The sequence below is a fragment of the Colias philodice genome, chromosome 17 (assembly GCF_061535455.1).
Source record: "Colias philodice isolate Cphi_HAF_F1 chromosome 17, ilColPhil1 Martin Lab GWU primary, whole genome shotgun sequence".
Classification (NCBI taxonomy): domain Eukaryota; kingdom Metazoa; phylum Arthropoda; class Insecta; order Lepidoptera; family Pieridae; genus Colias; species Colias philodice.
In genome coordinates, this window is record NC_143102.1 from 2,554,276 (window position 1) to 2,574,632 (window position 20,357).

The 20,357-nt window shown below is 34.8% G+C and overlaps 1 protein-coding gene and 1 long non-coding RNA gene across 2 annotated transcripts in view; one reads left to right on the forward strand and one right to left on the reverse strand.

The window, feature by feature from the left end:
* The window catches only part of LOC149480885 (uncharacterized), a 462,413-nt gene that overhangs the window by 255,743 nt on the left and 186,313 nt on the right, over nt 1-20,357 (forward strand). The window lies entirely within an intron of this gene.
* Nucleotides 17,728-19,156, reverse strand: LOC149480892 (spectrin alpha chain, non-erythrocytic 1-like). Its single transcript, XM_089706077.1, has 4 exons — nt 19,112-19,156; nt 18,724-18,824; nt 18,296-18,470; nt 17,728-17,847 (listed from the first exon to the last, which is right to left on the reverse strand). Exons 1-4 carry the CDS (start codon nt 19,154-19,156, stop codon nt 17,749-17,751), a joined length of 420 nt encoding a protein of 139 aa, XP_089562203.1. The 3' UTR covers nt 17,728-17,748.

Here is a 20,357-nt window from a genome sequence, read left to right on the forward strand (position 1 = left end):
GGACAGAGAAAGCGACTTTGTTTTGTACTATGTAGTGATGATGCTTCATGTACCTAATAGTTATGACTAGTATAATATATTCATTGGCGGAATCGTAACAGATTACTGTTACGATTGTTTATTGTTACGTTACGAACCCAGCGCGGCGGTTAATAATAAAATATGATCATAACATTTCGCAGTATTTAACAAAGATGACACATTACGATATCATCCCAGGTGAATAATTAAATTTGTTTCTTACTATACGAACAAATAGTGTGTAGACTAAATTAACGGCCCTAGAACATAACCGCGTGTACTCCGGTCTAGAAAGTAGGTAATAAAGCCGTGCTGTACCGGTCTCGATAAGATTATCTGTCGCATAAATTTGTCAGCCATATGTCAGACAGTCCTGCGATTACCTTCTATCTTACAAAGTATGTGTAACAGGCTTGGGTTCGATAGCTATGCTATAGATTGAAGATTCAATTAGGGGCATTCTTAATAATAAGAACAAATCATATATGTTATTTCATTAGCTAATAGATTATTATATTGATATACATTGATAAACATGGAATTATGTGAGATCATTAATTTTCTATCGTATGACAGTTATTATAATTCTGTAACGAAACCTTAAGATATTGTTTAGTCACAGAAAAAATGTATAATACGTACCTTTCGTAACTCTACCATAGATCTAATAATTACAATATCTAAATGACGTACATATATACAAAGACGTGTGACTTACACCACCTAAAACACAAGAACAAAGACATATCAAGACGTTTGTTTTACTTACCACCTAGAGCAAAAAAAGACTATCCGGGTAAAGACGGTTCAAGCAGCCAGTAATATTATGTAAGGACATACATTTCTGACAAAATACGGTCGAGGAAAAATCTTGGCCACTTGATTTACATTCAGAAGGCATTCAATTCAATTACCAATGAAATCGCATCGAATTGAGTTACCTGGTTACTTGAAATTCCTTGCTCAGATCGCTTTAAAAACATACTGAAAACGCAAGATTATTAGGTTAAATTATATTTATAGAGTTCTTTTTAGTTCCCCTTAGTGTAGACTTTAAATGAGAACATGTGAAGTCCAATGGTTTTTAAAAGCGGAAAATAGATATATTATTTTGCTTCCACTTCTTAAAAATCTTCAAATTAAAATATATCTTCTATCCTTTCAAGTATCACGTGATCAAGGCCTTTAGACAAACGTACCTAACGCCATGGAATAGAAACTGCTAACGCTAATTATTGACATAAGCTCATGAGATTTTGTTAATGGTTCGTTCACACTACCAAAGACGACGACGACCACGATCAAAATTACAATCTTGCCGAAATTTGTTCAAAATCAAAATTAAAATCTCCCGTCATTCTAGTACTCGGAAATAAAAAATTTCGAGGTCAATTAATAAAAAAAAATAGGTTTTTTGCGATTTTCGCCGAGACGGTAAGTTTATCATACAATCACCTGAACCAAAATTGTAGATCATCTAATTATCTATAAAAAAGGTTAAATACATTTTTTTCTAGGAGCCACCGTTTCTATGAAAAACCTGTTTGTTTATCCATTGATCTCAAAGATTTTTTTACAAAACACCAATACGACAGGAAATTCTTAAATTTCATTTTTAATTGTGTTTTGCACAATTTTATTTAATTGCGACTGGATGAAAATTTTTTTCGTGGTCGTCTTTGTCGTTGGTAGGGTGACCGAATCCTTAGGCAAAACATCATACGCTTATGTCAATTTCTATCGATAGCGTATTCTATTCCTTGGCGTTTTGACGTTCGTCTCGGCCTGCAAATATATTTCTATTCGCACTTTTATTCCCATAGAAACAATTATTGGTGTCATAACAAACCTTTAACAAACATTATTTTTATTTAGAAATAGGTATCTACATTTTCATTTAAATAACACATTTTCCCACATCTGAAATAAACAAATTCCCATGATTCGACACATTTCATTTATTTCTGGTTGACCCCGCACAGGATCTCCTAGTGGTAACCCACAACCAGGGATTTATAATTTGAAAAAAAAAATATATTTTATAATATAACTAGCGTTCCGCCCCGGCTTCGCCCGTGGTACATATGAAAAATAGATGTTGGCCGATTCTCAGACTTACCCGATATGCACAGAAAATTTCATGAGAATCGGTCCACCCGTTTCGGAGGAGTATGCAGACTAACATTGTGACACGAGAATTTTATATATAAGAGATAATTTGATTTGGTTTGACACCCATTTCGCTTTTTAACACCAATTTAACAATACAATATTTCTTTTCAGCTTGCTTATAACATCTTAAACTGTATAACCAATACTTTAACCAGAGCTTTATCAGTCGCTGTATCTGTTAGTAAAGATAAAGTATTGTCCAATAAACCGCTAGTGTCTTATTTCGTGCGCTTTTTGCAACCGATTGAAATGTATTAGAATCGTGACTTTTCGACATAAGTACATGATTTATTTCATACTTGTACCTTATATGGGTGTGTGGATAAAGCTGGCTTTAAAAGGATATATATATTTGATCGTAAAAAATGTACTTCATACTTTTTGACTACCTATTGTATGTAAAACAATGTAAACTATATATCTAGTTCTTGCTCAAAGAAAAAAGCTTGTAAATACACGGGGAAGCACAGTTGTACTCAGGAAAAGATTTGCTGAAGATAATATTTCCTTTTGTAACCTATCAACCAAATTAATCACGTAGTTATAACATTTTATAGGAATTACGCACACACCAGCTCGATACAAATCACGTGTTAATTGTTTATAAAAACTACCCTATGTATCAACTCTCCACTAAATAGGTACATTGTATTACCGAAACAATCCTCTATCCTTTCTCAACTATCCCACTAAAACACAAAATAGAATAACAATTCTTATCATAAAGCCACATATACATAATCCTAAATCCACAGATACCCGAACATTACTAAAGGCGCGTGCACATGAGTTAGGATTGCATTAGCAGAACCGATACGGTATCTTAACGTTCCAGGAACGTACAAAGTTGTATTTGATAACCGGTATAGTTATGACGAACGTTCGGATAGGGGCTGGTACACATGGGGATTTGGAGTATGTACGTTTTTGGACATTAAAAAGTATGACATCAATAGATAGAGTCCGATTTTTCGTGAATATTATTTATTATTAGGCATTAGCCATGGAGCAGTATGTGTAAATACAAATGGAAAGTCGGCTTCATACGATTTTCATTTCATAAAAAACTATCACATATTATATAAATATAAATTTAAGTAGGTACCAAGATCATATTGATACACAGGTAGGTATCCTCCAGTCATGTTGTTACTTTCTTCCTCGTTGTGTAATTTCTTCTTCAACGTAGAGCACTGCTATATTTTTACGTGTATGCAATTTTAGATCATAAGTAGCATGTAATTAACAAAAAAACATACTTCCACTATTTCCATACACCTCCATACACATATTGACAAAAGGTTTGTACACAAGAAGCCAAAAAAATACCCTCACACAATAATAAACTACATTTCTCCAACAAAACAACAATATCAATTCTTTATCAACGAACCACAAAGCCCGCTTCCGATAATCTATTCATAATTCGCTGTAAACACAAAGTTACTTTCATAATATTGTAATAGTAAATCTGTTGCGACACCGAGGTGTGGATACGAAATAAGTAGCCATTAGAATCAGGCCTGTAACTGTAAACATGGACAGGAACGCTTTACCGGTCCACTTCACTTGTAGCCGCCATGTTTGATTTGTGACGTCATCCATGTGCTATACTTATAATTAGTTGAAGGGAAATTTGACTAAGGAAGCTTTTTTGGGTGAAAATTTATGTTTACATCAATCGAGTCGATTGTCTAGTTTCACCCTGGTTGACACGGGAAAAATATATAGCCCATGTTACTCGATAAAGGGGTTATTTCAATCAAACCGGTAGTTTTTGACTTACATTATAATAATGAAATATTTTCTCTTTTATATTTGGATATTCGCATAGATATACGTACTCAGATAGCTAAGAATTATCCTACGAAACAGGTAGGCAAAGACATAGTCACGTTATCAATTACATTTGTATGAATTATGATATTTAACACACCCTTTTATCACCTCACTATTTCACAGCAAAAACAAATAAAATAAATTTACAAAACACGAAAAGTAGGTACACGAAATCTTCAAAACGCATTCTAATTATCGTCCTCATTCCGCCATCTTGCATGTAAGTATTTAAAACCCGTGCAAAACGAACGAACATTTCATAAACTTGCCTGGTTCACACTAGCGCTAAGGGGGTATTCACACGTAACACCTGAAGTGCCTCCGAGGGGCTATTATGCCTCCATTATGCTCTGAGTACGTCGTAATAGTCCGTCTAGCAGAATAATGTGTGAAAAACTGCAGGAAAAATGTTTATATGAAAATGCATCGCTACTGCGTTATTATGGACGGCTGTTAGAGGCTTAATGCTGTGAAATGTTTAATGACATGTGTTTTCATGAATTGCGTTTGTTTTTAATTGTATGTTTTGTAAAGTAATGTATGAAATAGAGTACGATATAAGGCCTTAATCGTATGAATCAGTCCCGATTAGAAGCTGTAAATATATCGATAGGCCGTTTAATAATTTTGTGTTTTATAGAGAGAAGAAAAATTGTCAATTCATACATCAATCGCAATATTTAATCAATTCAAATTATGTAGTTGAAATATTCACTGTGTTTTGCCAAATTTTATTGTATACAAATATACTTCAACTTGTTTAATTCTTCTAGTATAATATCAAGTTATAATAATAAAAATTCTGCTCTAGCAGAAACTTACGTACTCTAGTGCCTTATCTTTTGGTATCGATACCTATTGAAATACAGTATTTTACAAAATAAAAAAAATCGAAACAATTTTCTTGAAACTTGATATTGAAGAACCCATTTGCCTCTTAAATTATAAATAAAAAGCTAAAGATTGTAGAATGAAATAGTATGAAAAAGCACACCTAGCACAGATAAATGCTGAAAGCTGAAAGAAAGAAAATATGTAATGTTTTAATATTCCCATCTGCTGTTCTTTAAGTGTGGTGTAAGGGATAAACTTATTATGGGCAAAATGTTTATAATTATAAAAAAATCGTATCAAAGTGATAAATTAACATGTTGTAATAAAAAAAACTACGAATTATATCGTGATTTTCGAATGGAAAAATTATTTTAGACTTACAAGAATTATTATGGAAATAAAACATGTTGAAAGAAAAATGAAAGTATTCTGAAATTTTTTTATTTAATTTAAATATTTACCCCTCAATAAATGATACTTCTCAAATACTCCATAGAAATACAATGTAGCAGACAATAAGAAAAGAAAACAAAAGATGGCCATGTGTCTTATAAAATAAGTTACTGTACTTTTCTTCATTCCAGTTGTTAGTCCTCTCCAAACCCGTTGTTAGTATTTGCAGAAGTTGCTGCAAATGTCCATGTGCTGTGAAGATCGCTTCTTTTTCTTATCAGCCGTGGGACGTCCACTGCTGGACAAAGGCCTCCCTCAAGGATTTCCAGGACGACCGGTCACCGGCGGCCTGCATCCAGCGGCTCCCTGCCACTCGGACCAGGTCGTCTGTCCATCTTGTGGGAGGTCGTCCCACGCTTCGTCTTCCCGTTCGTGGCCTCCATTCCAGAACCTTTCTGCCCCAACGGCCATCGGTTCTACGGGCTATGTGCCCCGCCCATTGCCACGCTTATCAAAAAAAAAACATATTAAAAAGTCTCGTTCTTCTAACTTGAACCACAGAATAGTATGACGCGCGGACGTGTCATTAGTCGGTTGATGAATGCGCAGCGTTAATGTGCCACCCATTCACAATGCGTTTCCACTCTTATACTACGAGTACAGACCGTTATAGAAATTTCTTATTAAAATAAAAAAGTGCCGGTACGTGGACTCAGCTGGCTATGTTTATGTAGGAGGACGATTAGTATTGAAATAGGTTATATATACTATTTATATTTACGAAATAGGTGTTTATTGTTGTGTTTGAATTTTTCTTCTTTAGAAATACATTCGGCTATGAGTTGCAAAAATAAGATTTTATATGTGATAATCATTGAATGTATTGTATTTACTAAGTACTTATTGCTTCGTTGAAAGCAATTTTAGAGCGTCCTCCGTTGCAGTTTTCAGAAGGAACATTGGATTCAGTGCTCTTTGTACTTTGTACCAATACAGATTTAATTTATAAATAACCAACTATTCTCGAACCCAGAACTTTTACTGTAGCATTATATTTGAATAACTATGTTACCTGCGGCTTCGTTTATTATTAGTCATATCACAAGATATTCTTTCTTTCCAACCTCCTATAATCAACACTGTTTCGTTGCCTAGTTTAGGAAGGACAAACTAACGTTCATATTTATAACATGACTAACATATCCCCGCGGTTTCACCTGAGCAAAAAATTTTCATCACATTTCTACCATTTAAGGTTGGTTTTAAAAAGTATATTTAACTCGGGTCTTCATCTATTTTAATTCAAAATTGCATACGTCATGTAGCTTCTACGGCTTATCCGTATTCAGAGCGAGACAGACAGACCTTAGTATTAGCTGTGATATTAGTACGGACTATAATTATCCTAGTAAATACGAGTAATATAGGATCTGATGACGTCATCCATACTCGCCATGCAATAAACCCTAAATGGCCTGAGTTGGTGAAAGTCCATGCACATGGCTTAAATTACATATTATATATTGTTATATCGCAATAACAATGCAAATATCGATTGTACTTTACATTTATTGCCCCGTAAATAAACATAACGATATATCAAAGGTTACGACTAACATACATGCAGAAATAAATTTGATACCTACGCAAAATGAGATTTGGAAAGTTTATCGTCATGGTTATGTTGAGAAATAATATCTATACTAATATTATAAAGCTGAAGAGTTTGCTTGTTTGTTTGAACGCGCTAATCTCAGGAACTACTGGTCCGATTTGAAAAATTGTTTCGGTGTTAGATAGCCCATTTACCGAGAAAGACTATAGGCTATATTATATCATCACGCTAACACCAACAGGAGCCGAGCGGAGCCACGCGGGTGAAACCTCGGGGCGCGGCTAGTTAGCTTAAATACAATAAATACTTATACATTATGTATATAGTTTTCTCCTGTTGTTTTGGTGAATCGCAAACATTTGGGAAACAGCGCATCAAAAGATTGCTTGTACTTGAAACTTATGCCACGACTTTATATAAAAACTTATTGTGTAAAACATATTTTATACTGTAGTTCCTTGCTCTCTATTATAATAAATTCGTGTTAGTGGTCAGTGACTCAAATTGCCTTTCTATACCGCAGTGAAATATCAACAAACATACAAACTTTTGTATTTATAGATGCATCAGTCAGTTGACCGAAATAAAATAGATAATTGTCTTTTTTGTAGTTTTCTTGTAAAAATTTAAATTATTGCCAGCAATATAGAAATATTTTCGTAATATTCGAACACTTTACATCGAGCGTGGTTAGGAGCAAACTGGAATATCACTATTAGCTTTCTGAAAACTTATTGAAAGCCTATGTCAACATTAAAGACCTTCGGCAAATACAATAACTTATAAGCAATCTATTAGAAATTGATCCAGATCATTCTTCTAACAATATGTTCAGTATTAAAGTTTCTAAATCAATATATTTCTTCTCGTATCAAAATACTTTTAGTAGAATAGACGGAACACTGATTATATTAATTAATAAACAATTATTGAACTTCTATGTGTACGTAATGATACCAAAGCTTTCGCAATATACCTCCATGCTAAAATCTGTCCATTGCAAAAATAGTGGCGTATAAGTTTTTGTGTCTGATTTACGTGTACTTACTTATTATGATTTAATTAAAAATTGCGTTGAAGATATATTTAAACGAAAAACCCAAAACCATCGTCATCATGTTATAGCTGCATGCATGCTTTTGTTTTTAAGTAGAACAACCTCACAAGTATGTGATATAAAATATAATAGAAACAATAAAAAGAAACAACACATTCATGAATCAAACCATAACCAGGAAACAACCTGAAACAACTCAATAGATAGGTACCCTCTTTACGAAACACAACATATATCAAACAGAATAAAGCAAATAAACAATGTCACATGGAATATATTCTGAAAGCGCTCGTAAAACAAGCGAGCGACATAATTCACCGCCATGGGCCGTAACACGCATTAGCCGGGATTTCCACCATATGAGAAAATATTTTCCACTTAATGCGACGCTATTTTATTTTGTGGATGTAACTCTACTTGAGAATTTTTGGTTTTTTGCTGGTGTATTCGTATGTGAGTGCGTGTTTTGTAAGTTATATTATTGTACGTACTTTAATGTTATTACAAAATTGAACAGATGAAATACATCTTACAAATTAAACGATATTTTACCATTAATGTTAAAGTAAGCTACGGAGTTGATGTGATTTTGAAAGCTCTTTTTTCATTTTAGAATATTAATATGCTTTAAATACGTTAAGAATAATGTTTTCATTAACAAAATATTTTTTCATTGAGTATATTGAATTATTTATGATTTAAACATACTACAATTTATATAAAAAACAAATGACAACAAAACTACAAAGCAACAGTATCAATTATCATGTAAACATACAACCACTCCACTATAAATCATCACATAAGAAACAAAAATAAAAAGCCCAGAGCCACATTCAGCCCCACACATTACCGTTTAACCCTACGGGCGGCCACCTGTTGATCGCATACATACACGTACCCCCACGTAGGCTTTACGGGACATGGTATTCCGAACTCAAGAGATTTTGCGGAAGCATTCTACGGGAAAATTGAGTTTATTCGTTTGACGGGTCTATTTTGGTGTTGATATGAAGGGTTAACTTTATTGGGTGACATTTTGTTGAAATTTGTTTAAGTGAATGTGATTTACGTAAAACATACGCGAGTTTGGTAATTTAATGTGAGTGAAGGTTGGTATTTAACGTATTCAATTAATTGTGTAGGAATAAGGTTTAATTAATTAAGCATTTGATAACATGTGTGTAAAGAACCTTAAATCAGTTTAGACGTAGTGTTTACTCGTTTATAGATAACGTAAGTTTTACGTGAAAGAGCTTTTATGAATAACCAGCATTAATTACTTACGCCTTAGCCTTATGGTATTAAAGGATATGAAACGTTTCTAGTAGCCAGCTAGGTCTTAGGATATTCATTTAATTTAATTGTAAATTAAGATACCTATAATTGATAGAAAAAAATCATAAGATAACTGTCATTTTAACACATCTAAAAGCTATATAATAACTCTTCTGCAGTCCTATGTTCTAAGTGCTTTTATATATGCTTTTTAACTTTAAGCTTTCATGATTTAGACTTCAAAGCGACTGTATAATAGTATGTAATTTAAACAAAACAATAATTAGCATAATTCTTATGCCCAAAAATAGCTCAAACACGGCACAACGTATTAGCATAAAGATCTCTTATCAAAGCATCGCGGCTGCATGGAGTTTAGCAATTACTCACACGGTCTAATATAAGGATATTAATGTTCCACACACGTTTGTATATCGTGACTTTTGTCAACTTGCGTGTGGTGTAAGATGCAGACTTATATAAAAAAAATTGCACTCGGTTTTGGTATAGAAATAGTAAACTGTATGAATTAACATAAAGAACTGATGTTATGATGAATGATATTCAAAAAGTACTTAAACACTATTCGATACCGGACTATATCTTGGTATATATTATAGTCGTATTTATGTATTTTCCTACTAAGTACAATGAGAATAAACACAAAAGTATATTAAAGAGATTGAATTTTTAACACGAAATCGTCTATTCACATTTGGTTTATAAGAGATTTTTTTGTACCATCGCGAGGTAAACCACGGTCTAAACCTTGTTGTATCATAGAAATGTATGCTTCCTTATTGACCACAAAGACTATCTATTACTTAATGGATTTCTATATTTTTAAGGATAGATTTTCATCTAGCTCTACATGTATTACAATACAAGCAAAAATAATTGCATAGGTACATTATATTAAAATAATAATATTATTTGATATACGCTTTAAACTCATAACTCACTACGTTCCCAAGACCCCACACGTAGCGCACTAATTCTAACGACGTTATTATGAAAAATATGATTAAATTATAATGTATGTCTCCCGCATAATGTATGAGCTGTACTTGATAGACGCGACTTATAAATCTTGATACTTGATTCATGTAGGTAGCTACAATCCATATAGTGAAAAGAGACTATCATAAGGATAGATATAAAATATTTAATTGGATTGCGGGCTTTGCGGGTCTGTTCATTTACATGTAGTTTTCAAATTCTAAAATCACCATATTATAACCTAACTCCCAATAGGTTGGTAAAATAATTGTATATGAAACAAATATCAGTAATACAGGGACAACGATATTTTTATAATTTAACGAGATGTCTAAGCTTCGATAAAACACTTTCAATGGAAGGGTATCGTACCCGTTATACAGTCTATAATCATACATATACATAACCATCGTTTGTTAACTGTATGATTGGGAAATAAAGTTATTTTTTAATTCAAAATAGCTTATAGCTCTCTTCGAAGCGCTTCTAAAAAGCCTAACTAAAAAAACAAAAGCTTAAATTCTAAAAAACCTACCAAGTATCAAAACACCTCACTCCACAGATAATATCTCATACGTAACCGAATGTGAGTCAGTGTCGCCAGCTATAAAGTTCCCACAATCAATCAGCTGCTATCTATCTTAAAAGCTTTATCTAAACTCTTGTACTCACATCACATCTTGACCATTACACTGCTATTGTTTTGAGATAGGATGGAAAACTAGTAGCTGCATAGGGTTTTACTTTGTTGTAAAATTAAAATCATTTTTAATTAGATTGGCTGAGGTTTTAAAGGTTTGAAAGATGTGTCGTTACACATTATCATTAGAAAGAAAGAAAGAAACCAAATATTTCAACACACGCAACATTATTGATTATAAAAAATAATAACATAAACTAGGTGAAATAACTCCCATATTATTATATTATGTAATAGACATTAAAGCTGCTGAAAGTAAAGCACATAAAAAACCAGAAACAAATCTGAAAACTTCCAAAAACCTGATCTATACGAACATACAAATAAATAAAATAAAACTATAATTTATTTCAAAAGTATTTTATCTGTTTATTATCCTTTTCGAGGTTCAAGGTCGGATATTATAATAATATTGTTTATAATATAAATCATCCAACTTGAAGATCAAATTTTAATCGTTTTACCATGAAATTATTCCATGATTGTTTATAAACAACATTTTCATAGCTAGCTTCAAATTTCTTAAATATTCTCATACCAATGTTTTAATGTGTTTTGGACATGATAGATTCAAGGCAACTCTAAGAACCATACTTATCATACGTTTTTACCTTATACTGTAGATACTTTTTTATATTTATTATTTACTATCCTTGCTATCTTAATATCTATAATATAAAAATGAATCGCAAAATGTGTTGGTAAGCGCATAACTCGAGAACGGGTGGACCGATTTCGATAATTCTTTTTTTATTATATTCCTTGAAGTACCAGGATGGTTCTTATGTAGAGAAAACATAAATATGTACCACGGGCGAAGCCGGGGCGGACCGCTAGTTCTTAATAATAATATAAATGCGGAAGTGTGTTTGTATATTTCATTCACGCCGCAACGATTTTATGGTATGATACTTTTACCACCGTGAAACATCTTATTCCCATGGGAATTTCCTTTGCGTCGCGGGTTCCTTTGCTCCTAATTTTCTTATATGTCCCACTATATAAGTATAAAATTTAACATGATTTCCTAATTATTTATTCTTTTCTTTCAATTTATTTAAGGCTATCCGCTCTCTCGTTTATTACAATCATGCTCTATGTGTTCCCACTGCCCACGGCCCCCTATGAGGGTTCAGGCCGTAATCCACCACGCTGGCCAAGCGGGTTGGCAGATGTCACAAGTGGTCGAAATTTTGATTCTTCGGCATCCTGATTTCGTAATGTTTTCCTTCACCGTTTCGAGCAGTGGTACCCATTCTCTCGATTACATATCCCACTTATCAAAATAATTCGTCCGCCCACACAGAGGTTCTATATTAGATATGCATGAGGCTAATCTCTGTCAAGTGTAAGGCTTCGATCATGTCGCTATTATCAATAATAGTATGTGGTAGCGCGACTTGACGAGTGACATGGCTACTTTAGATCATATCTGTTTGGTATACAGGGTGTTTCAGAAAAAACTGGAGTGATTTAACCTTTAGTAATTAGTGTAGTAGGTCATTGAAATGTTAGCTCTAAATTTCATTGTATTGAACTGGGCTATAAAAATATTAAATAGCATTTACATAAGGTGTAACACCTAACTATGTACCTATGTACCTAGTATTTGTGAATGTTGGTTTCAAATTTTTTAATAATTTAAATAACGATATTGTCTCTATGTCTCTATGCAATTAAACACGACTATTCTTTCATATGTAAAAATGTAATCGCTGAACCTCTTTTTCTAAATATTAAATATGTATTATATTTAATATAACAAATTTATTTAAATAATTTTACAGAAAAATTGTTAATTAATTTATTACTGAGAAATATATTTAGAGCACCCTGTATAATTAACAGTTACACTGTCGTCGACGATGTGCGTTGTCCATTGTCTTGAGATAAGAAACAAATTAACGACCATTTATCTGCCATCTATCAAACTTCCACTTTTTGTTCATTCTTCTAAGTAATGATTCAAGATTTTATTATAAGGGAATATTTATAGGTATGCGCTTTGGGAACTACGGGTACTTTTCTTTACTGACCGCGAAGTAAGAACATACAAAATGCCTTAACACAGACAAAATACACACATAATACTCTTATTTTATAATTCACATTTCTGTAACAATAATAATCAAAAGCTTCAGGTTCTATCCAGACTACAATATAACATCACAAAGCCAAAGTCATAAAAATGAGTCGAATTTTGGTTAAAAAAAGCAATGATATATTATGGGAAACAAAATGAAACGCACTTGCAATTCCAGAACATTAGAAAATTCCCTAAAACCCATCCAACAAAAATGAGGCAATAAATACACATTTGACATCTACCCCATTCCGAGATCTATTCTATCATCTGCCAATCTAGCCCATATGCACATACACATAAACACCACATCAGCGTGACAATACGAGAGATAGTGTCACAGTGTAAATAATAACACATGTCCGTGCGTCGGGTTATCTTGCGACAAATTGTCGTTTCAGCGGTGTCGCGCGACAAAACGCGGACGACACGGCTGAGTTATGGCCGGTGGTTTGTATCTACGAGTGTGTATCGGGGTTTAATGGACACTTTGTATGACTAGTTTTTGAAGTTGTTGTTTTCTGGATTGAGTGTAACGATTGGTAGATGCAAAATTTGTAAAATTATTTATCTATCAAATTAAATTTTGATATTACTAACCAAAATAGGTATACCTATTTTGTTTTGGACATAGCATATTTGAGTCTATGTGTTATTATAAAATTATTTATCCTAAAATGTCATTTTATCAATAGGTAGAGAATAGGTAATAGAACTTCCTGAAGCATCGCTTTTTGGTATTTACTAGTCCCAAAATAATCTACAATTTTTATTGTGGTATTTTACTGAAGTTTTTTTTCTGTATTAATGCATTGTCACATTTTAAATATGAAAAAACTCTATAATAAAGTTTTCTTATTCCATTTTTATTAATTTCGTTACTTTTTCTTTCATAATATTATTCTAATTTTCATGTTTCTCTTTCTTAATCTAATCCTTTTTGAGTAATTAACCATTAGCAGTACAAAACTATTCACCAATGTGCACTTACCTTTACTCTATTTGCCCATCAAATGAGGGTGCGTTAATTTGAACAGTATTTTGGGAGCCCATTCAATTGATGGTAATACGATGTTTGTTGTGTATTGTTTATAACTTCTAATTACCACTAAGCACTTTATTGATTGGTTGATAGTTTGTTCGTGTTAATCTATGGTTATTTGGGTCATGCTTGTGTACCAGCGCTTATGTCTATTTGGTAATTACTATATTTATAAGTAGTATACTACAAAGTATAAAACAAAGTCGCTTTCCACCATCTGTGTGTATGTATGCTTTAATCTTGAAAACTATGCAACGGATTTTGATGTTGTTTTTTTATACAGTGGTTCTCTAGAAAGGTTTGAGTATGTAATTTATTATGTTTTAGACAAAGCGGCCGCGGTTGGAAAGCTAGTTGCCTATAAAGACGGATAAAGTAAGGTACATTACTTGGCAAATTTTGTTTTCAAGAAAGAGACATACATACACAGAAAAAAATTATTTTAATTCGTCTATTAAACTTACCTTAAGTGGCCTAATAAAAACTTTCACACAAACAGATAAATACATAAGATAAAATTGTTAGTATGATTTATTTTATATCTGTAGCAATAAATATTATTTTACAATGTCACACGGATCCGGCATTACTAATTAATATACAGTAACTTTATAGGTTTATTCGATTAACAGTTTATAATTAAACAATATTTTACATGCTTAACCATCGGTTAATGGTTTAACGTTTGATTAGAGTTCAAATTAAAGTATATTATGATTTAATTAACAGCTAAGCGAAATAGTCTAATAAGACTGCTCATAAATAGATCAACGCGTGTTAAGTTTTTTTTTGCATTATTTGGTAAGTAACGCATTAGGTATACTAAAATATTTAAAAATCAAAATAACTTATCAAAAAATATATAGATATAATTAAGAAAGACGAAATTTTATTACACGTAATGGAGTGTAGAGCAAGGAGGACATTAGATTATCGATTTGTTTGTCCAACAAATGTAACAAAAGTAATGCTTGAAGTCTGTTATACGATAAATGATGAAAAAAATATTTTTATTGAGAAGGATGAAATACTACTAAAATCTTAATATATATCTACATATAAATCTCGTGTCACAATGTTTGTCCTCAATGGACTCCTAAACCACTTAACCGATTATAATGAAATTCGCACACCATGTGCAGTTCGATCCAACTTGAGAGATAGGATAGTTTTTATGAAACAAAAACGTAAACATGTAGGTACCACGGGCGAAGCCGGGGCGAACCGCTAGTAGTTCTGTATATTCAAGAAGCGACCACACAAAAATTCCGTTACTTTCTAACTAACTTATAGACCTACGATTGTCTTGTATTTATACGTACGTCCGTTAAATCTATGAAATTGTCATGCACAGATAAACGCAGATCCAGATAACCTGTGTCGGAATAATAACATATTATTGCTGTAATATTGTGTTTTGTTCTGGACGGTAATCTGTAATGGCGTATGACATTGCGCAGAATTTATGCTATTAGATGTCACCAATACTATGCAATGGATTGTTATGGTGGAATTATTTTAGCACTAGATAAGTTACGTTTATTATTGTATAGAAAAAAGGATTGTATCGCATAAAGACATTCAAATACCTAATGTTTATACTAACCATTTAAACGCCAAAACTTAATCGTGCTCATATTACAATTACCCGAATAGGTAATATTGAAGTAGATTTCCGCCCGCGACTTCACCCGTGTTCTCAAAGAAAAAACCGCATAGTTCCCGATCCTGTGGGATTTCCGGGATAAAAAGCCTGTGTCTTATTCTGGGTCTTGAGCTACCTATATGTCAAATTACATTGTATTCGGTTCGGTTCCGTAGTTATTACGTGAAAAAATAACAAACATCCATCCATCCATCCTTACAAACTTTCGCGTTTAGCTTTCCGCCGGCGGCTTATTCCGCGTTTTCAAAGAAAAACTCGAATAGTTCCTGTTCCCGTGGGATTTCTGGGATAAAATGAGCATTGATTTTGACTCGATTTTACTGTTATACAGTGACGCATCAGGCCAACACGAGCGGCCAAAGTGTGCTTTACGTTGCTTGTACGTTGGGCAATGCGGCTGCTGTTGACGCGTTGCTGGACTTCTCGCTGTCGGCGGTCGGGCATTCGCAGGTGAATGAGTGAGTGGGTAAGTGAGTGGCTGGGTAAAGTGAGTGGGTAGAGTGAGTGAGTGGGTAGAGGGAGTGAGTGGGTAGTGTGAGCGGGTGGCTAGCGTGAACGGGTTGGTAGAGTGGGTGGCTAGCGTGAACGGGTGGGTAGAGTGGGTGGGTAGTGTGTGAGTGGGTAGAGGAGTGGGTGGGTAGTGTGAGTGGGTAGAGGAGTGAGTGGGTAGAGGAGTGGGTGGGTAGAGGAGTGGGTGGGTAGAGGAGTGGGTGGGTAGTGTGAGTGGGTGGGTGGTGTGAGTGAGTGGGTATTGTGAGTGAGTGGGTAGTGTGTGAGTGGGTAGAGGAGTGAGTGGGTGGAGGGGCGTGAGTGGGTAGAGGAGTGAGTGGGTAGAGGCGTGAGTGGGTAGAGGAGTGAGTGGGTAGAGGAGTGAGTGGGTAGAGGAGTGAGTGTGTAGAGGAGTGAGTGGGTAGAGGAGTGAGTGGGTAGAGGAGTGAGTGGGTAGAGGAGTGAGTGGGTAGAGGAGTGAGTGGGTAGAGGAGTGAGTGGGTAGAGGAGTGAGTGGGTAGAGGAGTGAGTGGGTAGAGGAGTGAGTGGGTAGAGGAGTGAGTGGGTGGAGTGAGTGGGTGGGTAGTGAGTGAGTGGGTAGTGTGAGTGGGTGGGTAGTGTGAGTGAGTGGGTAGAGGATTGAGTGGGTAGTGTGTGTGGGTAGAGGGAGTGAGAGGGTAGAGGGAGTGGATGGGCAGTGTGAGTGAGTGGGTAGAGGAGTGAGTTGGTAGAGGAGTGAGTGGCTAGCGGAGTGAGTGGGTAGAGGGAGTGGGTGGGCAGTGTGAGTGAGTGGGTATACGAGTGAGTGAGTTGCTAGAGGAGTGAGTGGGTAGTGTGAGTGGGTGGGTAGTGTGAGTGGTTGGGTAGTGTGAGTGGGTGGGTAGTGTGAGTGGGTGGGTAGTGTGAGTGAGTGGGTAGAGGAGTGAGTGGGCAGAGGAGTGAGTGGGTAGAGGAGTGGGTGGGTAGAGAAAGTGGGTGGGTAGTGTGAGTGAGTGGGTAGTGTGAGTGAGTGTGTAGAGGGAGGGAGTGAGCGGGTAGAGATAGTGGGTGTGTAGTGTGAGTCGGTGGGTAGTGTGAGTGGGTGGGTAGAGTGAGTGGATGGGTAGCGTGAGTGGGTGGGTAGAGGGAGTGGGCGGGTTGAGTGGGCGGTAGGTTAAGTGAGTGGGTGGTTGAGTGAATGAGTGGGTGAAAGAAAGCATTTTCAAAACATGTGAATGTGTTTCTTAAATGGGATCCTAAAGTATGTTGTATGATACTTATATGCAGGGTGTCCCAAAGGTCGTCGTCAAGCCGAAATTTTCTGACAGGTAATGCCACACCGTTTATCAGAAATAATAAATAAAGTCATGTATTTTTGAAGTTATAGAACTTTTTTTTTAATTCCAGAAAATGTACACCATATGACAGTTTTTACAATCCTGTTGTTACAAATATTTACTTTTTGCCAATTTTTTTCTCTTACGTCATCCCGAATAGTGCTTTATGTAATCTGTGATCCTAAACCCTGTGCCAAACTCTGAATGACAAAAAATAACTCACTCATCATCATGCGCTTTAATATCATCGTGCAACTCTTGGTGGTCTTTCAACAACGCCTCCGCTGTGGCCACTAGCCCCGTCTTTCGCTGTCACGTCTGAGGACACTTGTTCTCGTACTTTCTGTTATAAATACAAAAATTAACTTATTAGAATTGGAGGAAGGATACATAAATTAAATAGTAAATCGCCATCTAGTGACGAACTTAGGAACTGATTAAGTTATGAAGCCAACACAAAAATAAACACATTTGTAGGTAGATTGAAATACAATTGATTTATATTAGAGGAAATTTGTGTCGACCTTAAGAAACAATGTATATTTTAGTTTACCTACACAAACAATTAAATAAATATGTAAGCTAAAATATTAATTTCTAGCTGACTCGTCAGACATTATGCTGTCTTCAAGCGAACAAATGCGAAGTTTAAGTAGAGAAGATAAGTTTACTTAACTTCATTTGTTTAAGGTTTACTTTTTTTCATTTTTCTCCCCTCTACATTACTAATACTACTCTATCTCTTATTGTCTCTTATTGATACCGTAGAGCAATTATAGAGCTAAACTAACCTGCACCCAGTCCTGCAGCTGCGCAGAGCTATTGCCGAATATCTGATGTCCCACCGCGCTCTCTAGTCTACTCCTCCTCTCTGCTGCTTGCGCTTGACATCTGACCCACATGCTCTCTATCTCTTTTTGTCTCCCTTCGACGTTTGTGCGCTTGCTCGGGTATTGGGACTTGACTCTGTGGAATATGGTTAAGGAAGTGTATTTATTTGGAAAGTGAAATGTTCTGGTGGTGTGTTTATGTGTTTTTAAAGGTTGTAACGACTGTTTTGATTGTGTTTTTCTGAGGTCAAGGTAAAAGATGGAACAGACAAATTTTACAGCATAATTTTTAAAGCAATCTCAAATTCTTGGCTTTAGCTCGCGCTCGAGCTGCGCGTGTGTGTGTGTGTGTGCCCCCTCCTCCCCCCACCGCGTGGCTACACACTCACGAGTCGGCCAGCAGCGTCACCGTGTGCACCTTCTCCCGCAGCGGCTCCAGCTCGCGCTCGAGCTGCGCGTGTGTGTGTGTGTGTGTGCCCCCCCCCCCTCCCTATGTGTTAATCCAAGTTACCCTCTATATGTGTGCTAAATTTCATTGTAATCGGTTCAGTAGTATTTGCGTGAAAGAGTAACAAACATACACACACACATCCATCCTCATAAACTTTCGCATTTATAATATTAGTAGGATTAGTAGGATGTTTATTGCTAGTTTGTTTCAAATGTTGCAAACAGTTAAACCGATACAGTTACACGAATGTAATTTCTTTTCACAAGTCGTACTCTCTCCAAAACACTATCATTCCTATAGCTATACATCTAAAACAAATTACCAACCATTTCACTAGAAAGTATTCCACACAAGTGTCTTATCTGAACCATTGTTCTTAAACCACGATCTAATTAGTTAAGCTTACCTTGTTGACATTTAGCTCATGTGTAACAATAGTGCAAATTGTCGCTAATTAAACTTACTAATTGCGACAAAACGGACACGTATTGCTCGTTTCTAGGAATTTAATATGGGCTATGTTAGAATGATTCATTATAGCCCTAGGAACACTGAATTCAATAATAGTTCATAGTTCATGCACGCAATAAGCTAAAGCAAAACAACATCGCACATAATGCTAGAGAAATCTCAAATATCAATTTAATTATTAGGTATCGACCAATCTAAATATACATATATGTGCATGTAACTCAAAGATGACAAATACATATATGTACTGACTGACATTGTAGTCTATAAGCGCAGAGCCCAAACCACTGGACGGACTGAAATTTGGCATGCAGGTAGATGAAAGTTGGATAAAAGTTTCTACGAAATTTTGCCAATTAATAATAATATTATAATGCAAGCGAAGCCGCGGAAAAAAGCTGATTATATTTAAGAAGAAGTTCATATTTCAAATTCGTCGAAACAAATCCAATATCATGACAATCTAATGTGCTCTACATTCAAATTTCGAATCATATCGAACAATTCAAAATAACGGCGTACACGCGTGCGCATGATTTTATTACAAGAATAGATTTCGAGATCTGACCGAGACCGCCATTCCACTCGGTCACGTCCACAGAATAATGATGTGACCTTTGATTCGTACATACGAGACTGGGAGGTTAATTTAATTTTTTATTGGAACTAGTAGTTGGTCGATTTGACCGTATTGGAGCGTGTTCATAATGGTCAAATTTATATTCTTTCATTTTAGAAGTAACTTGAAATTTCTAAGAGTTAAATATTTCGTAAGATTCTCCATAATTAGGCAGCGTTATCCTATACAAATCTTTGAATTTTAGACTAAAAACCATGAGATGTTCATAAAAGATTCACAAATAAGAAAGGAAAAAAAATTAAATTGTCTAAATAATGAAAATTACCTTTTCAAAGGCGAAAATGTGCATGTTTAAAAATGTTTGGTTAATGCCAGTATGTCTTTTTTATATACAGAACTATTTAGCAGTATTTTACGATCATATCAATAAAAACAATTCTTCATTATTCATCTTACAACACACATCAAGCCTTTAATTTGTTAAAATTCTTAGAAGCTTCTCAAACCCATTTTTAATTACA

Excerpts from the sequence above, each read along its gene's own strand:
- LOC149480892 (XM_089706077.1), bottom strand. The coding sequence starts at position 19,156 with ATGGTTCAGATAAGACACTTGTGTGGAATACTTTCTAGTGAAATG. Across the intron at positions 18,825-19,111 it reads GAATACTTTCTAGTGAAATG|GGAGGGGGGGGGGGCACACA; the intron begins GTTGGTAATTTG and ends ATTAACACATAG. Across the intron at positions 17,848-18,295 it reads AGCTGCAGGACTGGGTGCAG|AAAGTACGAGAACAAGTGTC; the intron begins GTTAGTTTAGCT and ends TATTTATAACAG.